We start from the raw sequence: 25295 nt of genomic DNA, 5'->3' as shown, positions 1-25295 counted from the left end.
ATATTTTTGTAATTTTGACAGGAAACCATGTCGTTCCACATCAAAGTTAGTTTCATTAATATAATTTAAAACATTCAAACTTGACTGTGTAGTGTTGGATTTTGTCCTAGCTGATATTCTGTCAATGATAAGTTGTTTTTTTTTTGCTTCAACTTGGCAGGGTTTAGTTATTCAAGTAAAACAAAATGGAGTTCTGATGTAGACAAATCTTTGATTTCTTCAGTTTCTAAACAGAACTTTTTTTCGTTTGTTGGTTAATTACTGTAATCTGTAAAGTGGTAATTCAGAATGTACACATTCATTCTGCTTTTCATGACCCAAATTCCTATCTGTTCTTTATTAATGAAGTTTGCAGTATCACAGCCTCCGGCAATTTTCTGGAAAACTGGACTTTCTTTATAATTTAAAATTTTCAGAAATGATTTTTCCCGTTCAAGAAGTTTAATATTTTAGTTTCGTGTAGTATTTTGTTCTGTTTTTTGCTGTACATCTGTCTTCGTATTATTAAGAAGGTTTTTAACTTTCCAATAGTATAATTTTTCCCGGAACTTCTGACAAATTCATCTTTTATTTCTATCCGTGCCTTTTTTTAGGCCTGTACAATCGCTAGGATCATGGATTTATTGAAAACAACAGCACGATCTTTTAAAAGCCTTGCAAAGAAAAGCCGTCCACAGCTAGTATCTGTAGGCAATTCTTCCTCACGCGAAAACATGTTTAATAATTCTATTCACAATATCAAATGACTAAATAAAATCCTCTGTAATGAAAGAATTATAGCTAAAGCTATAACTAAACATTATATAACATATTTGTTTATGTTACTGAAATCACACATATATTTTATTAATATTAAGGGAGTAGTTACAAGTTAAGTTGTCACTTATATGAGATAACTTAACCGGCCCAAAAATTTTCCAATGTTTACTTTTAAGTAAAAGGTTGCTTTTATTCAATTACAATTAAGAAGTAACTTACGCTTAAAAGTGTTCACTTATCTGACAAGTAGTCTCTTAACACTAATTACTTATTTTTATTCAATAGACCCATTACCAAGAGATCTTGGCTGAGTAAGATCAGCAGAAAACTTGTCCGAATGAATCTGAACAGAATACAAACTCACACCTACCTATAGATAGGTGTGTCAATATGTATTTTCAAACTTTTAATGACTCGAGTCATTAAAAGTTTGAAAGAAAACAGTCTTAAGGTTAAGCGGTCATATCAACAAAGTTCTTCAAGGTTGGAGATAAAGCTTCGTGGAAAGCTGTATGCAGCTTTATAGTCAGAATTTGTGAATATGAAGAATTTCCTCATTTACCGTTTAAAATAACTACTTTTTTTTACTTTTCCAATCCGATGACCCACCTTGTATAATTTTTCATGTTTACTTGATTTCCGTGTAGAACTTTTATTATGGCTGACTATATATAAAGCATGTTTACCGCAATTAATCTATAAGTTAATCTATGAGCAGTTTCCTGTGTCAGATACCAAAGATGCACCGACTTTTCAGGTACTTTCATCTTCAGTGTTGAAAACTTAGACTGCTCAGAGCCAATAATAAATGAGAAAGAATCAAAGATAAGGAAAAGAAATGAGAGATAAAAACCTACTATCTATCCGTCGCGGTAGATATATTCTTAGCCGTTAAACCTCATCCTTCTTCTGTTCTATTAAAACCTTTTTCCAATTTATGTTGTATTATTTTTCCTAGTACTTTCATTTTAGAATTTGGTCAAATTAATTTCTTCATTTATCTCAACCGTTTTAGATCGCATTCGGCCAGGTAACCTGCCGGCTGAAAAGAATGATTTACTCGATTTTCAGATTAAGCGTCAGACTGAGTAGGAAAAGGATAGAAAATCATATAATTAGTGTCTGTCAAGAGGGTGACCTCAACGATCGAGTAAAAGCGTAAACTAATTTTTTCAGAGAAATTAATTTTGAATGATGTGAGGATTTCTATAGACGTATAGTCTTAGCAAAAATGGGGATACATTAAATATTTTTATTCAGTGATTTTTAAAAAAGACCTATGTAAACATAGCAGTCGGTGATATAACTGATCTAACAAAGTAAAATAGAAGAAAGATTGAATTTTCTTCTATTCTTGATTTTACCAAAATCAACCTAACAGAAATACCAGTGATATACGCAAATGTATATTTACATCGATGCAAGAAATAAAATCTGTTATTTCTTCTTTTTTTTTCAGTTGATGGATATGGATTATGAGAGAGAGTATCGGCCGAATCATCGTGAAGAGTCGAACGAGTCGAACCCATTTTCTGGTAGTACTAGAGGCGTTAATACTCAGAATAATTCATCCACTGCCAGTGGATTTTTTGTAAAAGGTGCTCCATGGGAACAGAAAGCACCCGATACAGCCAGCACTGAAGAATTCCCAACCTTCGGCAGCAATTCCATGCAGACACCTACACACAGTGTATCTTGGGGTCCTCGTCGCTAGCGATAATTTCTTATCTCTTCTTTCATGCTAGTAAATTGTTAAAAAATAAATTAAATTCATGCATAATAGTGAATATTTTAAGTTATTTGAGACTACCAAATCATAGAAAGGAATTTTTTTTCATGCGATCATCTCTGATAATTTATTTTCATAAACCACTTGATAAAAAATTTTAAACTAAAATGAAGTGTACTGAAATACTTTATACCGCTCACTCAGCACTTAGAAGTGCGTAAAAGTCTACATTATTTATTAATCTATAATAAATTTTATATATCAAATAAGATTTATATTTCTCACACACACACACACACACAAATACTTATTAAGTTTTTTTTTTTATTTTCATATAAATACTTATTATTCCTGTTACATTTGGATATGTCATAATCAAAGTCATGACAAACGATTATTAATTTTTTTGTTCACACAACAGAACTTACATTTTCTCTGGATATCCAAAACATTTTTCAATTTATTTCAAAAAAGTACTATAGATTTATACAATTGTTTTATTTTAAATATTTCTTTTTTTCATACTTTACAATAAGTTTTATTTGTTATTTATTTAATAGTAATTTGTAGAACTATATTTTTGTTATTTGCAGCTTAGTACATAAAAATCTTGACTTAAAAATAAAATTTTTTAAATTCCATTTAAACTGTTAGTTTGAGTATTAGTATTTTCAGTGTTAACCTCCTTTTTTCCTATTTGAAAATTTGATGTAAAGCAAGTTAGGGAATATTTCTTTGACGCAGATGCACAAATGTTACAAGCATTTTGTGATTTTTTGTTGATATTATATTCATCAAAAGATAGTGTAGTAAATAATTATATATCAGTAGGAATCATTGGCTTTCTACTGTTACTGGTAATCAAATTGTATCCGTTTAAAAAAAAAATAAGCTGTAAATGTTAAATGTTCTTTAAAAATGAATTATTTTGTGATCATCTTAATGATTAGTGACATCAGTTATTTTACCCTGGATGTTGAATTTTATTTTTTCATAATTACCAAATAAGATTTCATAGTCGCTCGGTCAATTCATATCATTTAACTTTCAATCGGATAAGTAGTGTAATTTGGTTGAAAAAATTTCAAAAAATAATTTTTCTGTCAAATTAATTACTATTATAAATCAATACAAATGTTTCCATTATTATTTTGATAAAAAAAATATTGTCTGTGCGGTGTTAGTATTAAATTTGAATTTATAAGTCTTCCGACTGGAATATTATTGCTTCCATATTATATAATCATTTATGTGTAATTTTGAGATGGATTTTTGTTATTGTTGATTTTTTAAATATTGTTTAGATTTAATACAAACAATGCTGTTAAAGTTGAGGTTTTTTATGATACACTGATTTGCTTAGTTTTGTTTAATTCCATTCTGAAAATATTTTCTTATTTCAATTTGTTGTTGCCATTTAGGAATCCGATGAAATATAAAGATAATTGTGTGTATTTTTGTCATTTTTTTTCACAATTATTTAAGTGTACGTTCAGATATTGCTAATCAAATGGAAAAATTTACATTTGGTAAAGCATATAAATTGTTATAAACTGTTAGTATATCGTTTGTGTTTTGTTAAATTTTTTTTTTTAATTTGCACACTAACTATGCGGTTGTAGTAGTTCTGAAGTATCTAACAACTATTTTATTATAATCCTATTAAAACATCTTGATTTGTGTACAGCACAAAATTATTAATGCTTCAGTGTGATATTTTGGTGTCCAGTTTTAAAACGTTATTTAATTTTAACAATTTCAGGTAAAAACCTTACATTACTGTTGTAGTTTTTTAAAGAGAATTTCATTAAAACCGTGTAAGTAAATTTCAAGAAAAATATACCGATAGGAACAAATCTTATTATGAGTAGCGAATAGGGTAAATATCGTTTAATAATTTTCAGTCTCTTTGAGCTTTATGCGGCAATTTATATTTACATTTCATTACTATATTCTTTAGGTAGTGTAAGCTTTATTAATTTTAAAATTAATTAAATTTCATTTATATTTACCGCAATATCGCCTAATTATTTAAAAAATTTATTAATTTTATTTTTGTTGTGTACTTTAAATCTACTTTGCGATCGGCTTATTCATACGAGTTAATTTATACATATATATAACTTTTTGTTTTAGAGACCGATTATATTTTGTTAATGCAAAAAACTATGTACATCCGTTATTGTATGTATATGCAATTTAAGTTTATAAAGAACATTATTAGGTTAGATTGATCGATCGATCGTAAAAGAAACTCTTGAAGATAACCTTCTGTTATCGAGTTTTTATTTTACTGTGAATGAAAATTATTCATTCGCCTTCTATCATTAATAATTGATAATTTTTTTTGATTATTTATTTTAATATATTTCTAAAGTAAACTATTTTATTTGCGAGTCATGCTAATGACCACCTGTTTTATTTTTACTTTCTTAAAAATTAAAGAAGAAATGAAGCTGTCAGAGTTATAGATAAAGTTTATTTAATGCGTGCATTGTTTTTGCAGTTCATTTGCTTTGTGTAAAGATCTGTGTTAAAAGTTCAGAAGCGGTAGACTTGCGTTTAGATATTATTTTACTTAGCAGCATCTTGCCTTAAACATCACATTTCTTTCTAAACTTAAACTTCATTAAAACCAAGATTGAATGTAAAAAATTCTATCGCTTAAGGTACATACTCAGAACAGAAAACCATTAATTTTTTAAATACTTTTAATGTAAAAGAGCAGATTAAGCTTCTCTGAAAACTTCTTTATTTGTAATATTTCTTATTTTGTAGCGTTAAATAGTTATTAGTTATTCTCTTATTACTGTTATTTGTTATTATCGTAGATTAATTTAGCTTCTTTTTACGAACTGGATTTTATTAATTAAATATATTCCGCCGACAAACTTCATTTAGCGTGAATGTTTATGTTCAGTATTTCTTTGACGTTATTACTGATGACAAGTTACCCTGGCAAAGTCATAAGAGATTATGAAGGTTCTGAATTAAACGGCGCCTGTTCTGACGTTTATTTAATTTCTCTCAACAGACCGGTGAAGATAACAATAAACCATTCCAGTGTCATTCAGTGTTCATATGATTTTATAGCATCAAATAAGAGAAATTAATTATCTTAACGTTTCAAAATATATTTTTATGAAAAGGTTTTTTGTATTTTACCTGCTATTTTTTTTTAATAATAATCAGAAAGTATTACTTTAAGGATTTAATGTAACCTTAAAATTTATATACTTAGATTTACGCTTCATATAAACTTTAATTAATTTTTATATAACATCGGTATAACATTTTTTTTTTTTTTTTTTTTTTTTTTTTTTTATTTCACAGTATATCAGTATAAATTATTTTGCAATTTTTAAATTATCTACTCCTGTTTAATCATGTCCTTTGATAAATAACTTCTACAGTTGTGTTCTATTGTTATAAAAGCTGTTTGTATTTATATTGGGTAAAATTTGAAAATAAAAAAATATAATACACGTTACTGTTGTCAACCCGATGGATGGTTAATATTGACATTATTACTCCAAGTATACCTGTATTCAATATTTGGTAGTAATCACAAATTAATTAATTGTAATCGCCTGCTTTTAAAAACCGAAATAGATGTTTAACTAATAATTTTAATAATTTATTATCGTACAGAAATTTAAAAACAAACAACACAAAGTAAGATACTGGTATGTTACATGTTCCCATTTAAAGTGTTTACTTTTAAGTTTTTAATGTAGAAATTGTATTATCCTTTTTCATCATCGTCATCATCATCATTATATTATTATCATTATTTTATTATTAATATCTCTGCTGTTTTATAATTATTATTTTTGTCATTTTAGGTATTAAAATATATTTTTACAATTTATTTTTATCGTTGTAAATGACAATTCTATCTTGTCCTCTCTGATTACTGGTATGGTTTATGGCAGAAAATATGGTTGTTAAGATTTGTATTTAAATATCGCCTGTAACTAATTGTATTATTTATATATAAAATAAAAAAAAATATATATATAGACACATTATATAAATATATTTGATATATCGTTATTATTATTATGTATAGTTTTAAGTTGCAAACACATGTTTTTTATATATATATGTATATATATATATACATATATATATATAAATAAATAAATATGGTTATTTGTGAACTGCATTTTTTCACAGGAAAAAACAAAACTGAAGTCATTTGACTGTACTGTTGTCATTGTCAGTTGTATAGAAAGAAGCGATGATGATATTATGATTCAATAAAATTATATTAATACAAGCTTTTTCAATAATTTTATTTCTCTTGTATATCCATATGCATATACACATTTACTGCAAGTTGAGTTTTAAGGCTGATCTCTGTGGCAGAGTGTTAGGGTCGCTGGATTTTATCCAGAAGCTTGGTTTTGATTCCTGTTAGGCTTAGCAATTTTCACAAGTTACAAAAATTTCCTCCTATATTTTATAAAAAAAGTAGGTGTAATCAGGCGACAGCCGTCTTGTCACCGTATAAATAACTTAATGGGTAAATGTATTTTTATCGGGAAAAAAGCTATAGTAATGATTTTTTGAAGCATAAAAAGTATCGGATAATTAACATCGTTTTACCTTTACGCGTTTATATTATTATAAAGAATAATTTATAAACGATATAAAGAATTTACATAATTTATAAAGAATTATTATTTTATAAATCCATTATTCACACGACCTCCTTTTTTCATTTCCTATAAAAATAAGATTTTTAAGCGTAAAAATTCTTTTTTAAGGGGAACTATTGTTCCACATTTTTCCAAATGAAATTTTGACGTACAATCACACATTTATACGCCATTAAAAGTATCTTTACAAATGCTGTCGCTTTACATTTGCTTTTTTCTTATTTTCTGTTAAAGCGTAATTATAAACCGCGATTGCAAAGTTAAATGTTATATCGATACGCATTTATATATTGTTCCTTGTTCACGGCTCGACCACGATATTGAGAGACTAACGATTAGAACTGTTTATATACGAATATAATTTATTAATTTAAGAACATAGAAAATAGGTAAGTCGATGATAATAACAACAGTGATAATCGATAAATCGCATACAAAATAGTAAAATAAGGACAGGATTTATTTAAAGGTAGTTAAATCATAAAAACCGGAATTCATTCCGGTCGATTAAAACAAGTACAATGAGACCGCTAACATTAATGCCGTTAATATTGTATTAATAACAAGATAAGATTACCGAATTTAAGGTTCATACGATTCCATTCGCTGCAAATACCTTTCCTTCCCTGTTTACGATAGTACTATCCTAACGATTTACGAATAGATTTAATACTTTATCGTTTTCATTAATCGTCTATCTGTAACTCGCCGAATAACTTCTGTATTCACATCTGCCTGCATCGGAACACTTGTGATATCGCATTATATATTCTACCGTACGTCGTCTTACAATTGTGTCAAACATACGCTGCAACACTACATGCAAAACCTCCCTTGTTCGAGCAAATATACGGTTGGACTTGGGTTCGTAACGACGGATATCGTCACATCGTGAAAGTAATATCGTTTCGGTTAATCTTATATTTAGTTATTATTATTTTGATTTATCGTATTTATATCGTTATCGATGTATATTATTAACTTTTAAGTTAATAATAATATATATCTGTAACACGTATACTTAACGTAATATACAAAAACCTTAATTTTTGTAAATTACGGATAAAGAGTAATTGGCGTGACACGAGTGTTTTACATCGCTGAATCGTTAGCATTAAGTTGTACGACAAGTGTGATAGTAACGGGAAGTCGATAAGAGTATAGAATTCAGTGTGGTAGATTCAACATCATCACCTGTATCTTCATTTAGCGTACCGGAAGAAAATCTTGATGACTGATAACGAATAGCGTTTATAAAACTGTTGCTCGTTTTACCGAAGATTCCGGTGTTGTACTTCAAAACTTTGTTAAATCTGAAACTCGACCTCAAAACTTACGATTCTTTCATTTATTTGTACGTATCGGTCTTATAACGCAAAGATTAGCTAGTATAGAATTCCATATAAAAATGTTTCAGAAGCATTAACTATATCGCGTGCGAAAATTATTTCTAATAAACGTAGAAAACCGTCGATTATTAAACGGTCTTATCCGAATCGTATTGTAACGATTAAAAGTAACTCTGAAACTTTGGTGATGTTAATCGTCACGAATGTCGATGATGAGGATAAAAATACCGAACAAATCGACGAATGAATTAGAAAATCGTTCGATAAAGGATACCGATTCTGATGTTGTAGCGAGACATTAAAAATTACTCTATAGATCGGATTATCTGATGGATAATAATAAGATAAGATTGAAAAACGACTTGTAGAGAAGAAAGGATTAACAAACTACGTTTACTAAAAAATTGTTTGTGAAAATGGACTTGTAGCGTAAATGTGGCTGAAGTATTCCTTTAATTAGCGTTAGTTATGTCCTGCAGTACTTAAGATCGACTTAGTAAGCGTATACAGTGTCGTTACGAAACACATAATTCACTTAATTACACTCTAATAAAAAAAGAGAGAAACATTTAAAAACAAAATTTAAGAAAACGGGATAGGAATTGAATTCCCGTACGCGATACTAACGTTTAAATATAATAGAAAAAATATCAACAGAAAACGTGTTTTTTACACTAAGAAAAATACTTCTATTATTACTAACGGTATTAATACATTTGAACGTCGGTTGTACAATGTAGACGTAAACAAAAAAAATAGTAAGCGGAGGAATTGTTAAAAATACTAAAAAATCATTCGCGGTAAATTTAAATAATATAAAATCTATAAATATTTACGGCAGTTAATTCGTACTTTGTATTAAACCGGCAATGCGTGTTAGAATTTGTATACAAAGATGGTTATTTGTTCGACATATTTCTCCCTCGATTACGCTCATCGTTTTGAACCCGAGTCGCCTTTGTGGTTCTCTCTCCTTTATAATTTTACATCCAAATATCAATTATTATCTTACACGAGCGGCCTAAGCTTACCGACAACAGTTGTTAATTTCTATGTTGACTACCGATTGCCTTTCTAGCTTCGTTTTTTTATTATTATATGTTCAACGTATAGTAGAACGATCGGTAAACAGCCCGACTACAAAACCACAGTTTGCATGTAAAGGTAAACGGTACTCGATACAGAAATCGTAGAAAATATAATAATAATTATCTTCTTAATGACAACAACTTTAACGGGTTTAAGTTAATCTTAAACTTCTTCCGCCGGTGTATTGCATATTCGTCCCGTTAATCTATATGCTATAAATATTAATAAACGGTAGGCTATAAAATCTGTAATTATTTTATTAAAAATAAAGTAAATAGCATCTGAACGCATTTCTGTGTACTACTCGTGTACTAGATTTCTCAATATTATATATACAGGTAGGTAGACGCGAATAATACGCAGAAATACGCTTGGTTGGCTGTGTACTTTATGTTATAAGATAAAGATTATCGACGGATCGCAAGATCATTATCGTCCAGTAATACCACCGATTAATAGAATACGAAGGAGATATTAGGAGTTTTATAATCTCTACGATGCAATACATCAAAATATTAATACAGGAGTTGGATTTTTCGCATAAATAATTTTTTAGCGAGACGCGCTATAATATTCGTACGTTTTTCAGAAAAAATGGTTGTTTTCCTAGATACGTCCCGCATTGTGTACGAATAGATGGACGTGAACAGTACACAAAAATAAATTAGTCGTGTACTTTTTTCTTTTAAATATTTTGCGCTTCAGTCCCATATCCATTAAGTTTTCAAAGAACAAGCTACGGAGTTAGCTTGCTATTGTCTCTTCTGTTCCCGCATCGGTTTCATATTTTTCGACTTGGCGACCCCTCGTTTTTTTCTGTTGTAATTATTTCAGTTGTTTTCTTTTATTAAAGGGGAGTTGTGTTAGCTTATTTTCTCGTTTTTTGATCGTTTCTTCAGTCGTAATTAAACTCTTCGTATCGGAGTTTATTTCTCGGATCCGGTAATTTCACAAATTAAAACTCGATGAGGCAATAGGAGTTTTATAATCGAATCAAAAGAATAAATAAAAAAAGGGGGATTAGATTTTCTATTTTTTTTACAAACACGGGTGATGTAATTCATTTTTTTTCTCGACAAACTGGTTTTTGTCCTGTTCACGTTATGTATTTATAAAGACAGACATCAACAGTATACAGAAATACTTTTGGTCGCTATGCGCTTTATTTTATAACCGAATAATGATATAAATTAATTGTTTGTAGGAAAATAATTCGCGTCCGATAATTTTACTTAAAATATCTGTGAAATGTGATTTTTTGTAATCTACAATCGAATACGACAAAATTTAAATAAAAATATCGGGGTTGGATTTTGAATTTGTTTTTGGATAACTGATAATATAAACTCTTCGTTCGTAATTTTTTCAATCAAAAATGCTATCGTAGATCTCCGATATAAATACTGAAACGCGTACACGAGAAGTACACAAAAATACATTCGGTTGCTGTGTAAATAGCGTAAAAAAGTACAGTCCAGAACAAACTTCTTCAGGTGTGTTTCAAGACTGTGTGTTAATCAGCAAAACGGTATATACGGGAATTCTGGGACCCAGGAGACATAAGAAACGGCTTAAAAGATAAATGAAACGTCTTAAGACATTCGTTTCCAAGAAATTGAATATCTTGTGAACGAGCGGGTGAATTTTGAAAACGGAAATGACATTTTGTTCAGGATCACAAGGTGGATCGAAAACAGGGAGTTGGGCGCCCCTCGAAGGGGGCAATTCAAAAAAAAATGAAAACTGGGGAATGGATGGGGTATTTTAAAAATTCAAAGACCTCATCATCAGGGGCTTATTTATTAATACTCCTGTCTTAGCAAACGGCAACAGCTGGTGCAGACCGGTTCTACCGATCTTTGAAATATTCTTAATTTTTAGTTAATATAGTTATAATTATTAGTAAATAATATTATTTACAATCGTTATTCTATTAATTGTAACGCATAACACGCGCAACTTAAATATATTTGTTGTATTTAATATATTTTTAAAATTATTTATTAATTTGAGACAAGAGCTATAACCGATTCTACCAACCTTTGAAAAGTTCTTATTCTTTAGTAATATTATATACGATTGTTATATTAAGTGTAACGCATAATACACGCAAACAAATTAAAGTTACTTTTTTAATTTAATTAATTTTACACGTTTAGAAAATCAATCTAAAAAAGTAAGAGTAGTTTTGTTTTAACACAGACACGCTTAAATGTATTTGTTTTCTTTAGTATATTTTTTTATTATATATGCAATTATATTATTGCATGTACTTAATTCACACACACACACACACTCGAATCTGGCAACTGCTGGAAAAACCGGTTGAATAATTAACTTGTAAAAACAATTAAGTTGGCAATTCCTTATGGGAAAAGGGAAATTCCAAGACGGTTGACGCTGTCATGTGAGCAAATACTGCAATCCGTGCAGCTCCATTTCTAAAAAACATGAATATCTCGTGAACGGGTGGAATTTTAAAAAATTGAACGCCGTACAAACAACTTAAGTATATTTGCTTTATTTAATATATTTTAAAATTTTTTTATGCGCGTTAACAAAGTCTATGTTTTGAGGTCGCTTCTTTACAACGCTCAAACACAGTTTCTACTGTTCGTTGTCGTTTACCGATTTAATAAAGGATTTACATATCTTTAAAAAAATTTTTTGAAAGATATGATGGTTTGACGGTCACCGTCGTGGGAATGTGACAGTGTTAAAAAACCTAAGGGTACACGTAAAAAAAATGATAAAAATAATCGTAAAAAATATGCGGATGATATGCTATTGCCGGTCGAGGGGGACACGCGGAACGTGATAAAATTTAGAGCTGTCCAACTCGGTAAAAAGTACTCTGAACGAATAAGTAGTTTGTATAAGTTTATCGTTTTATTATCTATATTTAAAAATCGCTAGCGATATGAGAAGCCGTAAGACTACTGAAAAAGCTTTCTTTGGGAGGTAAACGCGTTAAATCCAATTTCTCCTATGAATCTGTGTATTCATAAGGGTAAACATCTTTACGTGTAATCGATTCTATATCGCGATCTTCAAATACGCACGTTACACGAACGAATTTATCTTTAGGAAAATCATTAGTCGACCGCTCTCAGCTAAACGAGCCGGCAAATGTGACAGACGTATCTTTTGAAACGCGCTTTGAAAACGAAACGTATTTTTCAGAAGAATTCGGAATCGCTGTTACGTTTTTTGTGTTTGTACTCGATTCTTTGACGGTGAAATGCGAATCGTAATTAGAAGAATCGTGAATAAATATTTGGAATAAATCTCGTTAAATTACAATTTGAACAAAGGGCAGCACGATATTTTCCTGCTGAATGACAGCGATCGAAGTTTTCTTAAAAAAGAATCCATTTTTTCGCGTATTTTGCACGTATCGGTTTTGTCAAACGATATTTCACCTTGTCCGTTCGTAAAATTAACGGAACGTATAATCCGCTAAGTCGGCTGAATTTTCTACCTATATCGGTAACGGTTTTCGTAAAATTATACGCGGCATTTTCTCCTCTGTAAAGAATCGGTCGCATAGAAACTATGTAGTGAAAAACATCAGGCGCATCGTCGCTTACCGCAAAATATAAACAAAAACTCGTAGGAACGTGATTTTCTATTACGACAGCGAAAGCTCTTTGAAACAACGGTGTCGGAATACTTTTATTTGTAGGGACAAGCAAACACTCGAAGTCCGCATATGCGACAGCGGTAATCGAAACATACGCGTACGATGATAGTTTTTAAGCTTTAAAATTGAATTTCTAGCCGAGGGAACAATTACTCGCGCGGAGTTTTTAGTCGAATAATGAATAATACGGTCGCTATATTTCAATCGAATTACTACCGTCAGATGTGTAACGAGTAAAACGCCTGACGCAAATTAAAATTTTACCGTGATGCTTCGTTACTCGCGAACGAATTAATCTTTCGAATTTTTTTACGAAACAATAATGTTGTTTTTCATTTTTACTTAACGGCGATAGATGAAAACGACTTTCTTTTCTTTTTTACACGCCTTCGGAGGATTCACATAGCGCTCCTTTGAAAGAGTATAATCGTTAACCGATAAAATATTAATATTCTCGAGACGACTTATTTCGAATAAACGCGTGGCAAAAGTAACGCGACTAAAAATCGATCCCGACTCTCTTAGTTTTCTTCATAACGCTCGTTAACTCTTTCTGGGTGGGGGTATTTAACGACTGTCGCCCGCATTTGTTATCTTTATTTTTCGAATTAATTACGGCACGTTTATTTTTTATAATCGGACGGAGATCGATAAATGAACTTCCGCCTAGCGGGCGGTATCAATTTATCCTTAATAAATTCCCAGCTGCAGTATATAAGAACCGACCGCTGTCTTTATCCTCATATTGCGTTCCATCCAAAAACATGTAAAAAGCTATACATAATATCTTAGAATTTAGTATTCGTAACGGTTTAGAACGATAGCAGAAACATTGCTTTTAAGAAATAAACGTATCGCTTTTTAATATTTTGTTTTACGTTGTGCTGTAACCGTTGCGATTTCTCAACGGCTACAGCACAACCGGCCAGCCATTGAACATCCCGTAACTACAACTTTGTTATTCTTTCCTACTTTAAAAATTGTAATTAATTATGAAAAAAAATCTAGTTTGATAATTGAAAAGAATCGAAAGCGGGTTTAAAAAATAATTGAACCTAAATGAAAAAAAAGAAATTTCTGACGGTTCAAGAAACGTATAGGGACAAGGGAAGAAATTTTAGGGCTCGGATTAATAGCAGAAGGAAGATTATAGAACAACAAACCAACATACTTGGCATTTATAGACCTAGAAAAGGCATTCGATAACGTAGATTGGAATAAAATATTCAGCATTTAAAAAAAATTAGGGTTCAAATACAGAGATAGAAGAACGTTTGCTAACATTTACAGGAACCAAACTGCAACAGAAATAATTGAAGAACATAAGAAAGAAGCCGTAATAAGAAAGGGAGTCCGACAAGGATGTTCCCTATCCCCGTTACTTTTTAATCTTTACATCGAACTAGCAGTTAATGATGTTAAAGAACAATTTAGATCCGGGGTAACAGTACAAGGTGAAAAGATAAAGATGCTACGATTTGATGATGGTATAGTAATTCCAGCCGAGAGTAAAGAAGATTTAGAAGAAACAGTGAACGTCATGGATGAAGTCTTACGCAAGAACTACAGCATGAAAATAAACAAGAACAAAACGAAAGTAATGAAATGTAGAAATAGCAAAGATGGACCACTGAATGTGAAAATAGGAGGGGAAAAGATTATGGAGGTAGAAGAATTTTGTTATCTGAGGAGTAGAATTACTACAGAGGGACGAAGCAGGAGCGATATAGAATACCGAATAGCACAGGCGAAACGAGCTTTCAGTCATAAATATAGTTTGCTTTCATCCAAAATTAATTTAAACGTCAGGAAAACATTTCTGAAAGTATACGTTTGGAACGTAGCTTTATGTGGAAGTGAAACTTGGACTTTAAACTGAAACTTTAACGAGTGCGTTGGTAGGCCCGCCGCTACAAACGTCTTTATTAATAAACCAAATAATTTTTTCCCCACACACACACACACACATATATATATATATATACGAATTATTCTCAAATATATTATGTCTATATATTCTTTCATTATGTCTACCACGTCGGATCGTGAATGACTCGTCGAGGAGATCGCCGAGATCCGAAGGAGCATAAAGTGGAAACATGTCGCCATGCAGCTCGGCTTAAGCGAATAGGAACAGATGTACGCGAAAAAATTCAAACACATTATCGAACCGATTTCCAAATTAGTCGAGAAAATATCTGTAAGTGAAATAAATGAACAGGGCAAACCAAAAGACGAAGTCGAATCTACAATTCCGATGGATTATCCGTATCGCATGATGAAAGACAACGAAAAGCGTTACGAAGTTGATGATGACGTTCGAATGGATGATTATCGAGCTAGAATGACGTATAAATAGAAAAGATCCAGTTGAACCTATCAACGACGAGGACGAAAGTAAACGCGTCGACTCCGAGTTGAACGAGCGGATGGAAACCAAAATAATTGTTTCACCAGAGTTTACATCGCCCGCCGACTTACGGGAGATGGAGATGCTGGAGTACTGGAGGTTTGTACTTACGCCTAAAAACATCTTATCATCACCACCGGAAGAGTATTCTTCGCCTGCTACGGTAGAAAAGACCCTTGCAACGCCGACAGGAAGCCTGCAGGCCGTGGCACGGGTTAAGAATAAATCCGAAGGCGAATTATCTGGAGAGTACATGCTCGATGCCGTAATTGATGTGAAAAATAAGACCGATAACGTTTACGGAATTCACTTTGATGGCGACGATTTAAAAATCGAAGACAAATCGGTTCATTTCGATCAAAACGATGGAATTTTTATCGGCGACATAAGATTTGAAGGCACGCGCGGATTAAAATAGTTGCTTTTTAAGAAAGAACCAAGTCCGTATATATATGCCGACGAAGATCTTAAAGAGTATAAAGAATTTCTTACGCTTACTAACGCTCATAGAACGCAGAATTAAAGATATGGCGGTATAAAATCAAATGTCGGAGCAAAATATATGAAAATAAGAAAGTTGTTCCTGGCGCAGAAAAAACCGGTAGAGAGATAAAAACTTCGATGGTTTTCCATGAGACCGCGAAAACCGATTACGTTTATTTTGACGACCCGAAGGAACTATGCGAAAGATGGAAATCGTAGTTAGATTCAAAAGACACCTGTCATACCAGTCAGCAGAACGAAATAAATTCGATAGTCGAAGAGCTGCGCGAACTGAGAATTATAAAAGGTGATATGCGCGCTCGTCTTACTTTGTACTGTTTGCGATGCCTTCATACAGAGCGGGTCGGCGTATGCTCTATCAGATGGATGCTCTTTGACAAAACCTTAGAAGGCGATATCGATGTTAAAGAGCGTTGCATTTTTAATTTAGGTAGTGTTGAAGATGACGATGACGCCATTAATTTGAAAGATCGTACAAATTTGATAGATGAACGTAAAGTCGACGATTTTGGAAAATACATGACCGAGAAAAAAGTACTTTAACTAGTTCAACACGATCGATCTCAGCAGTACGTTTATGATTTTAACAATAACAAAATTATAAATATCGGGGACGGTCGTAACAAAGGCGATCCAATATGCAAAGGTCAGATGATGGACTGACTATTTCTGTACTTTGCACTGTCAGATAGCAGGAGAGAAATCGTTTAAAAGTTACGGTGAACGGGAAAATAGTTTTAGGGATACGACGATGAAGGGATTGAAGATTTGAAGATTGAAATCAGTAAAAGAGACTAGACTTGAAGAACGATTGAAAAGAGGCGACCCGGGAATAAATCCATCAGTCGCCGCGTTTAAACAACACGATATCGCGTATTTTACTTTGAAAGACTCTGCAAACAGGATCGAAGCGGACAGAATTCTAGCAGAAAGAGCTTAGGAAAGGATGAAAGCAACCGACGCCAGTGTCGCTGAAAAAGCCACCGCTTGGGCGGTAACAAATATATCATGAAATCCGAGAGTAAATTCGGCGGTAGAATTCGTAAACGCGGTAAAGGTCTCTACTTAAAACCGTATCCCGCATGCCGAACAGGTTGCGGTATAAAGAAGAAAAAAGACACCGGATGCGGTATAAAGAAGAAAAAAGACACCGGAAAACGTCGACGTGTAGGAAGAAGAAAAAGAAGAAGGCGACGCCAACAAACGTTTCGATGCTATTAAGCTGTCCCCGAACACCCCTAACAGATGGCGATTTATGGAAGTTTGTGTTGAAATCTGGAATCAAAGATTTTAGAGGCGCCTTTATGAGAGATGTATTACCGCAAAAAATTAATTCAGTAGAATCGGGTATAGTCAATTTGGATAGCGATATAAATGCCAGGACCCACTGGGTGCGCTACCGTAAAAACGCAAATAAACTCGAATATTTTGACGGTATCGGGAATTAAGACCGCCAATGGAAGCGGTAAGATAAAACTTCCAAAGAAACACTTTAAAATTTTTTTTTTGTCTTCAGTCATTTGACTGGTTTGATGCAGCTATCCAAGATTCCCTATCTAGTGCTAGTCGTTTCATTTCAGTATACCCCCTACATCCTACATCCCTAACAATTTGTTTTACAAATTCCAAACGTGGCCTGCCTACACAATTTTTTCCTTCTACCTGTCCTTCCAATATTAAAGCGACTATTCCAGGATGCCTTAGTATGTGGCCTATAAGTCTGTCTCTTCTTTTAACCATATTTTTCCAAATGCTTCATTCTTCATCTATTTGCCGCAATACCTCTTCATTTGTCACTTTATCCACCCATCCGATTTTTAACATTCTCCTATAGCACCAGATTTCAAAAGCTTCTAATCTTTTCTTCTCAGATACTCTGATTGTCCAAGCTTCACTTCCATATAAAGCGACACTCCAAACATATACTTTCAAAAATTTTTTCCTGACATTTAAATTAATTTTTGATGTTAACAAATTATATTTCTGACTGAAGGCTCGTTTCGCTTGTGCTATTCGGCATTTTATATCGCTCCTGCTTCGTCCATCTTCAGTAATTCTATTTCCCAAATAACAAAATTCTTCTACCTCCATAATCTTTTCTCCTCCTATTTTCACATTCATTGGTCCATCTTTGTTATTTCTAATACATTTCATTACTTTTGTTTTGTATTTGTTTATTTTCATGCGATAGTTCTTGCGTAGGACTTCATCTATGCCATTCATTGTTTCTTCTAAATCCTATTTACTCTCGGCTAGAATTACTATATCATCAGCAAATCGTAGCATCTTTATCTTTTCACCTTGTACTGTTACTCCGAATCTAAATTGTTCTTTAACATCATTAACTGCTAGTTCCATGTAAAGATTAAAAAGTAACGGGGATAGGGAACATCCTTGTCGGACTCCCTTTCTTATTACGGCTTCTTTCTTATGTTCTTCAATTATTTCGCTATGCGTTTTGAAATATTCTATTCTCTTCCCTATCTGCTTGTTCATTATGAAACCTACTCCTGCCTGCCCATTATTTGAAGCTGAGTTTATTATTCTAAAATCACCTGACCAAAAGTCTCTTTCCTTTTCCCACCGAACCTCACTAATTCCTACTACATCCACATTTATCCTATCCATTTCTCTTTTTAAATTTTCCAGCCTACCAACCTTTTTTAAACTTCTAACATTCCACGCTCCGACTCGTAGAATGTTATTTTTTAATTTTCTGGTGACCCCCTCTTTAGTAGTCCCCACCCGGAGATCCGAACGGGGAACTAGTTTACCTCCGGAATATTTTACCAAGGAAGGCGCCTCCATCATTGCTATATGAAAATTCAGAGAGCCACATTTTGTTGGAAAAAAGCAGCTGTAGTTTTCCATTGCTTTCAGCTGCGCAGTACTCAGAGGACTGAGTGATGTTGATATGGCCGTTTATGTCGTCCTGACTGACGCCCCTACTGAAAGAGCTGCTGCCCTCTTTCTGGAATCATTCCTTAGTCTGGCTCTCAACAGATACCTCTCCGATATGGTTGCACCTTCGGTCCAGGTACTCTGTATCACTGAGTACTCACGCCCCCTCACCAACGGCAAGGTCTCATGATTCATAGAGGAGGGACCTTTAAATATCTTCTATAATTACGAACGCAAACAGAGACTTGATTCATTTAATTGCGGTCGATTGCGCTTAGTTTCTTCTTGAAAAATAATGTTTTGTTTATCGGGAAAGACGTCGACATTTAATACCGATTTCTTTCCTCCCATCGAACTAGAAGGAGAAAGGGAATAGGTCTGATCGATTTTATAACGTATAATAATATACCTAACGTAGAAAAAAAAAACAAAAATAACATGATTTATTACGGGTACGATAAGAGTATCGAATTTACCTGAAGGTATGTGTGAAACCGAAGACGTAGAAATGACACAAACGTGAAACGCTCAAAAAATTTTGCGAAAATGATAATGATGACGCAAATGAGGTGATTATTCCGGAATTAAGGGACAAAATGAAATTAAAAATAAAAAAGAAAACAAATAAACCGACGGCATCAGTATTTGAGGAGACCGACAATATGAGTAGAGAACCGCCCATATTACATATCTTATACGATAAGAAAACTATGAGACGTACGATGTACTGTACATTTCAAGTAGATTTTACACGAGCCAACACGATTCCGACACGATTCCAACACGAGTCTTTGATATTAGGCTTCGATTCGATCGTTTTAGAACCGCATAAATGGCACACGTCCGCCGAAACGATTTCCATTAGCACTGTGAACGCCATACGCGTAACCTGTAAAATTATCAGAGGTTCGTTTACGAACGGTGAAGAAGGGCACGTATTCACGAATTTTTTTTTAACGTCGAACGCGTTTATAAAATAATAGAAACGCCACAGAACGTAATTTACCTTCCCGTCAATACGAGACGGATACACAACATTGTTATACAAGTTGTGGATCAGAACGGAGATATAGTCAATTTTAAAGGACAGATAATTACTTTACATCTTCATCTGAGAAAATGAACGTAAGGAAAAAAAACGGGATTAGTTTTTCGAACAAGAAGGGGGAAGAGGAGAAGAACATTATAAGAAGGAAGTCAAAGCCACCCCAACCGGCAGTCGACAAGTTACTATAAGGCGGTTAACACCCGAAAATGGGCGTTTTCTACAATAGTCTACAGTTGTTTGTTGTTGTTCTTCTTCTTTTGTAAGATGAGTTATATACTTTACGTTGAAACAAGTAAGGCCGTACTGGATGATTCTATCACCGGTTATGAATATCACACTCATGCGCCGTACGCTTCTTCAACGCTAAACAACGATGAAGTAAGAATACCCGTTCATCAACAAGACATCTACACACACCCGGCGGTAAGTTACTTGGTAGTGGCAGTAACGTTACCGGGTAAAGATAACGCGGTAGATGTTGGCTTAGAAGCGGTCAGTAATTGTATTTCTCTTTTATTCGATGAAATACGAAACGAAATATCAGGCGTAGAGGTGGATCGCCTAAGAAATGCGGTTATAACTGGCGCAATGAAAAACCTGCTTACTCTAAAAGAATGCGAAAAACAATATATCCGATCTATCGGACGGTCAACAGATGGAGTTAGCGCTATCAAACACGGCTCAGCGGATGGGAAATTTACGGTTCATATGCCCGTGAAGATTTAACGGGGTTTGCGGAAGGTTACAAGATAATACTTTTGAACGTAAAACGAGAATTGATACTTCAAAGATCTTCTTCCGACAACGATTTTGTTTATTTAGTAATCGGTAAGACCGACTATAATTTGACACTCTCTAAGGTCGTGTGAAAGATCCTGTACGTTCAAGTCCCGGGTGACCGACGATCGCTGCTATTACGAACGGTGGAAAACGATACCCTCTAACGATGGCTTTCCGAAGGTGGAATTTATTCGAGTATCCGTCCGTTCCTAGAGCGCAGCAAAACGTACGGACAGTGAAATACGCTTCTCAAGCGGAAAAGCCTGGATATGTAATAGTCGGGTTCCAAACGGACAGAAAATACTAAACGAACAACATCAGTTCGAATTTTGACAAACGCAACGTCACAAATATCAGGTTGTATTTAAATTCTGTTTACTATCGGTACGAGAATATACAGAGCGATTACAATTTATTATACAATATGTTTGTTCGTTTTTATAAATCGTATTATAACAAACAGTCGGATGAAAATTTAAACGATATAACCGATTTTTTAAAATTTGCTCCTTCATTTGTTTTCGACTGTTCGAAACAAAATGATATTTTAGAGACGGGAATTGTAGACGTGCGAATAGATTTTGAATCTTCATCGAATATCCCCGACAAAACTGCCGCCTACCGTTTAATAATAACCGATTGTACAATGCAATATACTCCACTATCTGGTATAGTTAAATCGGTCGTGTAAAAAAAAAAAAATAAAGGAATTTGTTACATTATCGGTTCAACACAACTGCACGAAGTGAAAACATCGTAAAGAAGATCGTCGACCTTCACGGATATGAGATTTCCACAATGGATATGTATTTAAAGAATCAGTGATCGCATCGACGGACGATCGCATTTTGTTTAAACCGCCTTGCGGTCTGCAAGATATCTTGATTTTGCAAAAAGAGAGTGTAGTGAAACAAGAAACGAAGGTGATGGACCAAAACGGGATGATGTTATTTGTGATGAAATGAGACTACTGGAATTGCATGACGTACCCCACAAGTCCAAACAGGCTTCAAAACGGATTTATAAATCAATAATTTACTTTCTGCTGAAAGCCGAGATCTATGTCCTATTTATTAGTACGTGTGTTTAAACTTGAGATCCAACTGTTTCCGCTAGATGATATGTTTCGCCCAAATAAATCGTCGATCAAGATGAAAACCCAAATATTTACAATCTTGAGATCTCGGAATCGGAACATTGAAGATAGAAACAGGAGGACAGTGTTCCTTACGAAGGGTGAACGTGATGTGCTATGATTTTGTTTCGTTTATTTTTATTTTCCGACATGTAAGCCACGATTCGAGGAGAGTGATGTAATCTTGAATAAAACAAGACGCAGTAGCCGGAGCCTCGTGGACAGCAAGAATTGCAGTATCGTCAGCAAACGTTGTAACTGTGGTATCTACCGTAATTGGCTAGTCAGCCGTAAACAGAACATACAAGGTAGGTCCGAGAACGCTTCCTTGAGGTACTCCTGATTGTATAAGGAACAAATTCGTCAAAACCTCTCCAACTTGAAAGCACTTGTATTCTAGGTAAAATTGACAAATTTTATCTATTTTTCGGACCAGCAAAATGACAAATTCGGATAATAGCATTGAAAATCAAAGTAACCAATCATATCGCATGCCGAGGTAGTGCCCGGAAAACCCGATCGGCAATCAAATCATATCCTGGCGTCTTCGCTGGATGTATTTCGTCGTTAATGACTGAAGAGACCTCGTGTACTGTAATGCGCATAATCGACAAGGACATTTGGAAAGGAGAAGCCAAATAATCGGAGATTTCAAATCTTTGAAATATATAGTCCACGATATGCATGAGCCCTTAAAATTCTGGTTATCAGTAGCTCGCTGACCACAGGAACCAGTCACTTAACTCGTTCAGCATAGGTAGGACCGAAAGCATTCAGCCCATTCTTATATCTATTATCATTGCTATCAGAGGGTCTACACACTGTAACTTTCTCAGCGGAGGTAGGACCAGAAATATTCAGCCCGTGAATAAAGCCATTATTGCTATCATCAACATTATGACTATTACAAACATGAGTATTATTGCCACCCGAGCCAGACACCCGCACATCTCTTTTGGCACGCGGAGTATTTTTATCGACTGCAGTGTATTAGCAAAATTGACATTAGAATTGCCAGTAGTTGCAACTACGGAAGACAGGGCCGGGTGGAATGGAAAGACCTTATAATGTTGATAAACCTTACACTCTCTGTAACTCGCCGGATGTTAATCGCCGCAGTTAACGCAGGAAGCCGGGATCTGTGGTGCCTTAGAACAGTCCATAGTGCATGATCTGCACCACATTTAACACAACGGTGTGGGCGCCAATGATTACACTGATTCTTGGTATGCCCAAAGGGTTGACAACGTTTACATTGGATCACCTCTTTTTTGACATACGGAGCCTCAAAGCTAATTCAGAGATTTCATGTTAAAAGATTTCCTTATTATTAGATTTCGGCTCTAAATCCACGAAATAAAGCGGCCACCGGTTCCTTCGTCTGACGATGAAAACGTTAGTGACATTTCTAACCTCGCAAATTTCTCCTATTAATTTAGCGAACTCATTAATAATTACCTTTTTGTCTTCCGAGTGTTGCATGACCACTCTATATGCCCTCTAATGTTTAAGCTGGTATGTATAATGACTGACTTTGCTTTCAAGAATTTTCGACTTTATGACTTTATTTGTCTCAATGTCTTCCGGCAGAACTTTCACAGTGTGGCCCGATCTCATCGTCATCATCGTGTATTTCGTCACAGTACTAGTAGGAAATAAGCGTACTAAAAAAATTCTTCAATTCCGTTGAGTTAATAGCTGTCACAAAAATAGGCTCTGGTTTTAATGTTTTCTCATGATAACCTCCACTTCCACAATGTTTTCAAGAAGACTAAATTTGTTAGATGTAGGAACTGTAAAACTAGACCGGCCGGCCGATGGAACGTAAGTAGTAGGTTCTGTATAATGAATTCGTTGCCGTTTTTTCCTCAACGGAATTTCATCAGCCTACCAACTGATCCTTTCGGTTTGCACGCAAGGTACTGCGTGGCAGGGAAGGTACGCCTCATTTTCACTCTCCGTTCCTGACACGTGACCTATGTTGTCGACAATGCCATCTCTAATCAACTTACGCCGCGCCGGCCTTCTAGAGTCCCTGTCTTAACATTTTAGCCCGCGTATTCCGTTACTTTATAGGTTAGGGATCACGTGAGGTTAACAAGTAATTGCTTACATTTAACAAACCGCATTGCTATGGGTAACAGCTTGGAACTGGTCCATAGCAACGCGCTAGTGAAATAAATAAAACTAGTCTAAATGAAATACCTAAGAAACTAAAAAGAACATAAAACACGAAAAGCACACAAAACAAAACAAAAACAAGAACTTATTGAGAGGCAGAATAAAAGCACGTCCGCATTGCTACACATCAGCTGACGTACTATAATATTTTTTTTTTTTATTGTTTTATTTTTTTTTTTTTTTGCGGAGGGAGGTGGAAATGAATTTACGCACGGAGTGTCGGGCTCCCGCTGATGGTATTATTCAATTACTATCAGCAGACTACCGACTAAAACCACCCCCCTTTCTACCAGGACTCGACCAAGAACCGTTTAACACATTACTTCCGGTGAGTCCTCCTATACTAGCCTGATTAGGTGCTACCTAATTTTCAGGACTATCCAGGTCAACCTTTTTGGCCCTGAGAATGTTGCCGACGAATCAGGCTACACTTTCCCAGCTGCTCAGGTCACGGAGCATCATCGTAACCACGTTGTAGGGGCTCAGTGCTCCGAGATCCGCCTCTAATGTCCTTCGATCTGCCGCCCACCGAGCACATTTGAAAAAGGTGTGCTCAGCGTCGTCCCGTACACCGGGGCAGTCGGGGACGGCGCTTTCCCTATGACATGGAGGTAAGCGCGGAAATACCCGTGACCCATTAAAAATTGGGTCATGTAGTACTGCACCTCTCCATGCCGTCGCTCCGTCCGCGGTCTGACCAAAGAGATAAGCCAACGTCCTCTTCGTATGCGGTCCAACGTCCTCTGGACTCATGGTCCAGGTCTCTGCCATGCGAGGAACGTGCGAGTGCGTTCCTCGTTGGCAATGGTTTCCCGGTCTTCGCTTGCCCGTCGCCTCCTGTAGATCACCTGACGCTCCCTTGCCAATAGCAATGGGTATGACGCCGGCGACCACAAGTACTGCAGGCTCGGAGACCGTCCGATACGCGGAAGCGACTCGCAAGGCTGCGGTGCGTTGCACCTGCGCGAGCCGCTTCCGGTTTCTTGCCACTCTTAATTCCTGGGCCCACACTTCCGACCCGTATAACAGGAAGGAATGCACCGTGGACATCAGCAATCGCCGTCTGCTGGCCTTCGGTCCGCCGACATTCGCCATGAGCCGGC

General features: G+C 34.6%; 1 protein-coding gene across 2 annotated transcripts in view; it reads left to right on the top strand.

The window, feature by feature from the left end:
* The window catches only part of Dp1 (satellite-binding protein 1 Dp1), a 115925-nt gene extending 109155 nt beyond the window's left edge, over nucleotides 1–6770 (top strand). For both annotated transcript variants that reach the window (XM_075380880.1, XM_075380881.1), the window contains exon 22: nucleotides 2219–6770. In XM_075380880.1, the coding sequence (XP_075236995.1) occupies nucleotides 2219–2473 (255 nt within the window). In that variant the 3' untranslated portion in view covers nucleotides 2474–6770. The remainder of the gene's footprint in view (nucleotides 1–2218) is intronic.
* The last annotated feature ends 18525 nt before the right edge of the window (nucleotides 6771–25295 follow it).

Source organism: Lycorma delicatula, chromosome 13 (assembly GCF_047948215.1).
Source record: "Lycorma delicatula isolate Av1 chromosome 13, ASM4794821v1, whole genome shotgun sequence".
Classification (NCBI taxonomy): domain Eukaryota; kingdom Metazoa; phylum Arthropoda; class Insecta; order Hemiptera; family Fulgoridae; genus Lycorma; species Lycorma delicatula.
The sequence above is the reverse complement of the archived record's forward strand: the minus strand, read 5'-3'. Positions and strand labels throughout refer to the sequence as shown.